A 9054-nucleotide genomic window follows, 5' to 3' on the forward strand; every position below is an offset into this window, starting at 1 on the left:
CAGCTTTTTGTCGTACTGAAAGTACCAAAATGACAGTCTGCCAAAAGCTGTTAAAGAAATCCATGCAAGAACTCTTCAAAAGCTGGGTTGTGGGAGGACGAGGCTCGAGGAGAGAGCTGCTTGCAGGTTTCGGGACTCCCACTCGGGCCGCAGCCGCCGGTGCAGCAGGTCCCCGGGGAGATCTCRCCTGCCCAGCTGGCACTGCAGATGAGACCAGGTCACCTGCAGAAATGCTCGGCAGCTTCCCAAAAGCCAGCGTACAGACACTCTTAAGAAAACTCATCTGAGACTCACAYACACCTGCTGCAGCATAACCCAGCAGCTCTGGCTCACGCTGGAAGCTGCTACTACCTATCGGCCACTAACCATCGCTCAGCAGCATATACTGCCCTGAAGACTAAGCCYATCTTGAGGATCTACAGTCTAAAGCCATAATCCCATCAGTGCTTTTATCCACAGCACGGCCCAGGAATATAAACAATTACTGCGGGCATCTGCTGCCCTGAGTCATGCACCAAACCCAGCAGAAACGTAGAGCAAAGCCGGGCTCAGACAGACAAGCGCGTGTGTGCCTGCTGCATGCAGCAGGGTGGGGATCTGTGTTTGACTTCAGCAGATAAGAGTGCTCAGATGTTATTACTGGCACATCATAATTATTTTTGTTGTCAATCACCAAGAGCAAGGTCTGCCTTGTGTTAGAAGTCTGCAGAGACCTTATGCTCCAGGCAGATCATCTCCTGCTGCCAAGAAAGGAGAGTTCAGGACAACGTGGAGGCTGCTGGAGGAGCACGGGGAGAAGTATTCCCATGCTATGCTAAATGATCTAGAAGCTTTTTACCTGTAGGTATGTAGCACACTTCTGTTGTAAGCTATGTTCAGAGTGACCAAGATCAAATGCTATCTGACCAAGAAATATTTTGGAGTACAGGGTTATCTAGCAGCTCCAGAGGCATTCTGTAAGAACATAGATTTGGACCTTTTTATGTAAGGATTGCAGCTGTGACCTACTGACATGTGGGTTATTCCAGCTCTTTGAGACCTGCTCGTTTTTATTGTGCTCCTCTTTCATTAGTGCCACTACTGCACCTATCAGGGACAAAAATCCTCCAGGGAGGAGGAACCTGTAACCAAACCAAGCTTGAAGCTGGGGCTCCCATACTGACCATTACTTACTACAGGGTTGTCGTGTGGCAGCTTTCTGTAGAAAAACAAGTTTTACTGCATCAACTATGAGAAACAAGTCTTCTGCACAGAAGATCTTCCATTTTGCTATAGTCAAGGCAAAATCCAAAAGAGACTTCTTTGGTTTCCTTCCTCAGGGTTTTGAAAGAAGTTGGTCAAGGTGTGAAGGAAACGTGTAGCCCTCAGTTGAGCACTGTTTTCCAGAAAGAGCCGCTGGAAGGTATCGGGAATTAGACTTGGCAGAGATTTAAAAGCTAATAAAGCATCTCCTAGTCAATCTACCATAAACTTTAAATATATGTCTAGATTTTAGAAAAATGTTTTCTCCATTTCCCTCTCAAGGCTTAAAAGATATGGACTTATAGGTTTTGAGCCAAGTCTTTGAATTTTGGCACAGTTTCTTGGCACTTCTCCCTTTCACAGATATGGGAATGGACACCTACATTTCCAAGCAGTTGCAGGTGCAAGTTCAAGCGTCAGGTCTAAATACACTGGGAAAGCTTTTGGTTTCAATATTACTACTCAATTCTAGAAGAGTATATTGCAAATTTAACAAGGTTTATGGGTGAAGATTTCAAGAGGAGATGAGGATTCACCCCCAACCTTTACTGCTAACCCACTGACACACTTTAGATTTCTTGGACAGAACTCCATCCTTTTTCTTTGAAATAAGGGAGATATTGGAGAGCTCAAGCCAGAGAAAGACTGAAAGAATCATTATGTTTTGCTTCCAAGAACAGACATTCAAGTTTGAATACATCCAGATTTTAAGCCTTACACTAAAACAATTTAATTAAAACAAATAAATTCAAGAATAAATATTTGCTGTCCTGACTTGTGGCTACCAGGGGACAGGCAGCTAAGCCTCCCAGGGGAGAGAAGCAAGCTGTATTTCTCTTCCTCTCCACAATAATAAGCCTTTTTGGTTTTAAAAATCATAGTAAGTCTTCATGTTTCCAGTACATCAGCTGTTTCCAAACTAATCAGGCGTTTTATAATTCATTAGTGTATCATCTGGCCCACACCTATGGCTCACTAGAAATTTGCTGGAAGAAATATTTTTCATCCTTTTGCTTAAATAAAACAGTCAGACCGAGCTCAAATACTTCTTGATTAAAAGCCCACATCGAAAGCAGTTTCTCCCAAATGCTCGCTCTATCTCTGTGTCTAGGGGGCTACATTGCCAAGCTTCAGAAACCACAGCCCCAGACACAGGTCCGGGGCATTTATTGACTGAAGGTCTCAGATGTTCTTGTGATACACCAGAGCCAGTTGTGCTCCCCGTGGAGCTAACACGATGGTTCCCCGCAGCTACACCACCACTGTGCCTTGACTCGGTCTGAGCCGTACTAAACCCTTCTGCTCCCACTTACAAATAGGTAACCAAAGCGCAGAGCGGTGAAAGCTCCATCCAAGGCTGCGTGCGGCACCTCTATGGAATTACAATACTCTACTGGTGTTACACTTTATTCCTTAGGAGTCGAGCTCRCTGCCAGCAAGCCCCCTACTTGTCTGGCCCCTCAGATACCGAGGACAGAAGCCGGCCCTGGGAGCACAGGACTGTCGCCTCCCACGTTTCTGCAAGCAGAACTTGCATACAGAGAACAAGAGCAACCGCTGCGCGCTTGTTAGCGTTGCGCGTCCTCCAGGCACACTTTGTCCTCTGAGCCATCTCCGGCATTAATTTATTGCAGCGTGCAAACCAGCAGCCTCCGGCRTTCCCTCCCGCAGAAAGCCGGCTGAGTCATTTTTCCACACACTGTGTTTTCCTCTCCACAAAAGCCAAATGCTTAGGTCAAGAAGAAACCAAGTAAAGAGGGAGAGTCGTGCCTAAGCACCTCCTGAAGCACGCACGCAACCCACCTCCCCCTGTGAAGCTATTTCTTCCAAATAACGCGCCTAGAAACACCTACAGCCAGAGGTGTTCCACACGGCACACGCAAGCACCCTTCTCCTGTGCCAAACAGCACAGCTCCTAATCCTGCGAGATGATTCAACCTGATGTGCTTGGCCTCAGCAAAACAGTTACCTGAGTTAACACTGGCTGACAGTCACGATGAGGACAGCCAACACGCACTCTTCTGCTCGACCTCTTTGTCGAGACACTCAGATGTTTGCTATGCAAACCGGTTCTCTCTCACCAACTAGCTTTATAGGAAGAAAAAAAAACAGCTATTGCATAGCCAGAAAACCCCTGACTATCCTCTTTCATGCTTTACTTGGTGATGCAGTGAAAGTTCACTATCAGTATYAAAAGGATTTTTCAAGGACACCTGGGAAGGAAAAAAAATAGCAGTACCTTGTTATGCCTCAGTGCTAGCAGCAATCTCCAACAGCACTCCAGCTCTCTGACCAGCAGAAACACAGAAAGCCACCAAACCCAGCTGTCACAACCACTTCTCCACCAAAACCRGGCAATCAAGCTTCAGGCTGAGCCATGCTCATGGGTTCTGGCTGCTTTCCACCAAGGCAACTAAACTTCTTTACTCCAACAGCACAGCTGCGTCTCAAGAGGGCAACGCAAACCCAGCCTCACCCAGAAAAGTCCCCCCCAGCTGCTATCTACTCTCTTTTTTACCCACCTCCCCCGTGTCTCAGGTGTGAGGCCTCCAGGCTGAAGGTGCAGCGACTCACTGCTGCCCCCAAGAGCTCAGTGCTTCCCTGGGAGGTGCTGGGAGGAAACCACCTTGTGCTCTTGGTTTATTTCAAAATTCCGGTAAATACGGAGCAGAGTAGTTCTGGCCAAAGGAGACAGTTTGCTTTTCCTCTTTACCCTACAGAAGGGGTAAAAAAAATGAAGGGAAAGCAGGACAAATTGGAGGCAAAGAATTTTCACTTTCATCTGGGGAATAAAATACCATTTATTTCCAAAATCCCTTTAACTGGAACAAGAAGTGCAGACCTTCGCATGATGGGCCACTGGCCTCCTTCGCCTCACAAAGTCCTCTCTAAGTAAGGTTAATGCTACAGCCATGAGACTTCTCCAGTCAGTAGTATCTYGTGAGCCTGATGCTTGTGGAAGAGCAATTGCAGCCCCTCTCCTGTGTAGTCTCCTAGCTATATAAAAAGCAAGAAGGTAATGGGGGAGCAGGCTGGCAGCTGTATGGCAGTTTGMAGAGAGGGGCTGCAGAGAAGAAAGAAATCTGGATGAGGGAGTAAATCTTACCCATAGGAGCTGAGCAGACAGCACACTCACTGTGGCCACTGCTACTAAATCCATCTGCCAGCCCGCCTAGAGCTACAGCAAATATAACAGATATCTATTACATATTTATACCCCAGTAATTTTGCAGTGCGTAGAAATCCAAATATTCTAAAAATATCCCATGGGGTCAACGTTAACATTGCCCGTTGGGTTCTTACAACCAGGACATTTTGGAAGTGTTGAGGGTTTCAAAAGTTCTCATTGTCCCATGTTGCATCTCCAGACAGCGACGGCTCTCGCGTCAGGAGCAGGCTATCACACAGCCCATGCAGTTAAATATTCCCGCACCTAAAAAGCAGCAGAGAGAGGGGTAAGGCAGGGAGAGAAGGATGCAACCCCATGGTGTTACCTGGCAGAGACGGGGCCGATGCTGACCCTCACCCGTGGTGCACGGCAGCTYTGAGCTCAGGGCGATCTGCCCAGCATGTAGGAGCCACGGGAAGCTCCAGAGAAAACGTAGGTGGGACTCGCGTTGTGCATCCAAAGGGCATAATTGCTGATTCCTGATGAAGAAAAGTGTGTGCTGTTACTTTTCTCTRTTGGTGCAGCAGAGTTGCATTGAGCTGCCCGTTGACGTGCCCGCGTTCAGGCACGTCATTGCCTGACGGGGCCGTCATTCAGGGAACCCCTTGTCTGGGTGTAGAAAGTGGCAAATGTAATCCGGAGCCCTCTGAAGGTGACCAGGAGCAAACACCTCCGCTACTACCCAAGCACTTTCCTGAACAGCGTAACGCCTCGACGAACAATTTAGAGTTGACCTGAATTAAAAATCTCCCAGGGATTCCRACACTGGGCAACCTCTGCACATGCAAAATATAGGCAGTTGCTCRTGGGACTGGTGTGCCAGAGACTTGGCTGGTTCGCGTGGCTGGCGCAGGCGCCAGGGTGCCGGGCCGTTCCTGGGCATCCCCGGTCCCAGCACACCTCTTCCCCTGCCTCTTCTCTTCATCTTTGAGGCAACAAACTTCTGAGAAGGCTCAAGGTGGCTCTGCCTCAAAACACACCTGGATTAACGTACTTTTTTTTATTTATTATTCTAAAGCAAGATGTAGTTTCCTCCTTCACTTGCTTTTCAGTAKCCAAAGACATTATTTTACCATCCCCACTGGGAAGAGCTGGGAATCGAGGACCCTCGAGCCGAGGGAGGCGGTGGCCAGCGCTGTGGAGCGTTAATGGCAGCCCACGGGGAAGGGGACTCCCCGCAATTTGCYGTTAGCGAATTAACAAAAGGGGTAACAGGCTCTCCCGGGGGTTACAAATTTAGCACTAATTAGGATCTCACTTCTCCTTCTTAGCTATTTTAGCCTAGTAAATCTTGAATATCTCTTGTGAATTTGTATCGTCTTGCTTGTAGATGTTGGTTGATTTGCCTATACCTGGGAAGTTAATTCCCTCTTAATTACAGCGGAAAGCTATGATGTTGGGCAATATATGCCTGCCTTTCCAAAAAGAGTATTACATTTCTCTAGCAAAATCAATGCATYGCTCAATGACTGACATAACGACAAAAGGTTTTAACTTTTAAAGTTTAGGAAAACGCTGATGGGGAAGAGAGAGCACTACAGTTTGCATAATGAGAGGAGAGCTAGACGGGCTGATGCAGAAGAAATTTGCTTCAGTTCAACACACAAGAAAGCCACTGCTTCCATGAGCAATAAAGGGAAAATGTAGCTCGCAGACAAGCTCTTCGGCAGACACCAAGTAAAAGAGTRTGTTAACACCAAGTGAAAGAGTATGTTATAAGGAATAAAGCACGGGCTCACACTTTAAAACACACATGCGCACATGCACTACTTATAGCAGTGTGGAGAACCTAGATAGTCGCTGTCCTGAAATACACATCTCAAACCCTGGGAAATACTGCATGCTGTCAAGGTGACTTTCCATAAAGTAATGCAAATTTACATGAAAATCTAGACTTTGTGATCAGTTGGGAGGGGCAATTTGGTGGCAATATTAGTGACCTCTGAAGCAAAAGTTGCATGAAAACACGACTGCACTGAAAGGGACCTTTCATGTCCAGAGTCTCTCTCAGAAGATTTTGTCTTGCAACGATGAAAACTGTACTTGCAAAAGTGGAGTCTAGTGCATCAGCCATGTCCCTATCTAAAAAAACCAGATGAGGCCTTTTCATCATTCTCCTATGGGGGGAAACACATGATACAGTCATTCCTGTTTATTTCTGTTGGCTGTTGGTCAGGGACAGTATATTCTGCATGCTATGAGGCTAAAGAAAGCATTATTTTTACCCTTCCCTTTTGCATGAGAGAGGATGTGAATGCTCTAAACTGACGGGACACCATAACTCGCACCCTCTGCATTAGGGCTCTTAATGCCAGCCATAAGGGAGCCCTTTCTTCCCTTCATGTGGGCTATAACCATGGGAATAAGATGCATGAGTGTGAAAGCTAAGCAGTAAGTAGATAAATCTCAAGTGACGATAGAAAGCTGGTGAGTGCAAACATTACAGTCCTGTGAACAGCGCAGCACTGGAAAGGACCTTCGAGGTCAATTCATTTCCCTCTGGTCGTAGACAGCCCTCTGAAAGAGACTGAGAAAGTCATCTCATGCCATCCCCAAATTCATTTCTGCCACTGTTCCTCCTGCCGTAATGGTTCAGCAGGAGAAATCCTACTGTGGCTGCTTGGAAACTCAGAAATCTTCCTGTTTCCAGCCTCAGTATACCCTCAGCCAGTTTATTCATATCAGTTCTTCTGCCAAAATTGTGCTTCTGCTTAAACAGCAGCTCTCCCTTATGTGTGCTTATCCTTGATGTATTTATAGGGAGTTCTCTCTCAGCATGCAYTGCATGAGATTAAACACGACATCCTCTTTTAGTCTCCTTTCACATAACAGACTTTGCATGCTCTGGATCCCCCTTGTAGCCCTGCTTCCCTTCACCTGCTCCAATCTGAGCACAGAGACCAGATTTAGCAACAGTAGTCTGGATATCAAATTACAGGAGCTGTTTACAATGCTGTTGGCACTCCCCTATTTCTCAGTGCTATATGATATATTTGTACTCTCCGTATATTATCATAGCTCTAGCGTATAAATTACATTAAACAATTAAGCATCAAATGTGGGTGGGTCGTATCAGCTGGTACCACTTGCAGCCACTGGGAGTGTGGTCAGCAGCTTGCAGGCAAAACCCTTCGGCGCTTTTCATCTGGCGCTTTTTCGCCCCTGATAGCTCCTGTAGGATATTTCAGCACGAAGATGTTTCTCTACAAAAAAAGAAAAAAAGAGTGAATCGTTCACAAAAAGCAGAAGTCATCCATCCTCTTTAACGTCAGCAATTAATAGATGCTCAGGCTGCTTTGAACACTGTAGCTGCTTGTAGGGAGAAAAATAACCAGCCCTCTCCTATAGTGTTGTGCCATCGTTGTATTTTGTGTACTCGGCTTGTGCAAGGAAGCTTTAATAAATAAATAAATATATGAGGCAGGGGAATATGCGAAGGCCTCTGATGTGTGGCTTGAAGAAAGAGGCAAAGACCAGCTATAACCCAGGATAGGAAGGGAAGCAAAAAGCAATTAGTAGACAAGATTGTTTTTTATTGCTGGAAATGAGTTCTTGTTTCACGAGAAATCTGTGCCTAAGTGTGTTGGAACCTGAAGGAGGCTAATTAAGCAGAAACCCATCTATTTGTGTCATCTCATAAGGGATTTGTCATAAAAAAAAAGCCTTATGTTCTCTTACAAGCCTAAACAAGTGTGTTCACMGTGTAAAAATCAGACATAAAGCTGCCCGGAGAGCAGTTAATGTGTCTAAGCTGCCGTTTATGGAGGCTGCCTGCAGCTCGTACCCTCYGAGACACGTCCCCTGGGCTGCCCCGTCCATACGGGAAGATCCGCGTGGTCTGCATGGCTGCTGTCCTTGACATCTGTCCAGGAGGAGCTTTTCCTCAGCTTAGATTCCATAAGCTTTTGAGTTTCTGGCCAAGTGAGGGCTTGTAACACCCATTCCCAAGTTTCCTTCCAGCTCGGCAGARCCTCCCGCGGGCAGGAGGGGTTGGTAACCCCCGGGGTAACACGGCCCATCTCTCCTCGCAGGCGTCGGAGGTGGAACGGCAGCTCTCCCTGCAGGTCCACACGCTCCGGGAGGATTTCCGGGAGAAGAGCTCGTCGAGCAGCCAGCACATCGTGCGGCTCGAGAGCCTCCAGGCCGAGGTGAGTGGCCGCGCTCCGCTCCCGAGGGCCAGCTCAGCCTCACTCCTTCGACAGGCGCCCGGCGTTATTTTTGCCTGATGAACCCCTCTGAACTGGGCGCACAAACCCGGCGAGGGAAAGGCCACCCGCTGCGGGGCAGAGGGCTGCATGCATTGGCGGTTTCCTCCTCTCCCGCTTTCCTTTCTCTAAGCTAATGTCCGTTGTGTGTACCAGAGCTACAGGACGATCCTGTTTGYCCCCCCAAAATAGTCTGCAGAGCTACTGTGTGCACGGGACCCCCAGCTGGTGCTGCCGAGGGCAGGAGCCCACCATACCCAAGGAGGTCCCACAGCCCTGCTTAGCTCTGGTACATCAGCACGAGTCCTATTAGCTTCCTTCCTCCCCCCATCTCTGATAGGGGGTGGATGAGGACCTCTTGGGCAGGAACCAGTGGGATTGAAGATGTCCAGCTCTACAGCCCTGCTGCCCTTCTTTTTTTTTTTTTTTTTTTTTAAG

The 9054-nt window shown here is 47.5% G+C and overlaps 1 protein-coding gene across 1 annotated transcript in view; it reads left to right on the plus strand.

The window, feature by feature from the left end:
- BICDL1 (BICD family like cargo adaptor 1) overlaps nt 1–9054 on the plus strand; it is a 32602-nt gene that overhangs the window by 12809 nt on the left and 10739 nt on the right. Inside the window, exon 3 of the mRNA XM_085326119.1 lies at nt 8443–8559. Within this exon, the coding sequence (XP_085182245.1) occupies nt 8443–8559 (117 nt within the window). The remainder of the gene's footprint in view (nt 1–8442; nt 8560–9054) is intronic.

The sequence above is a fragment of the Rhea americana genome, unplaced genomic scaffold (assembly GCF_003343005.1).
Source record: "Rhea americana isolate MKP2758 unplaced genomic scaffold, rheAme1 scaffold_128, whole genome shotgun sequence".
NCBI classification, from domain to species: Eukaryota; Metazoa; Chordata; class Aves; order Rheiformes; family Rheidae; genus Rhea; species Rhea americana.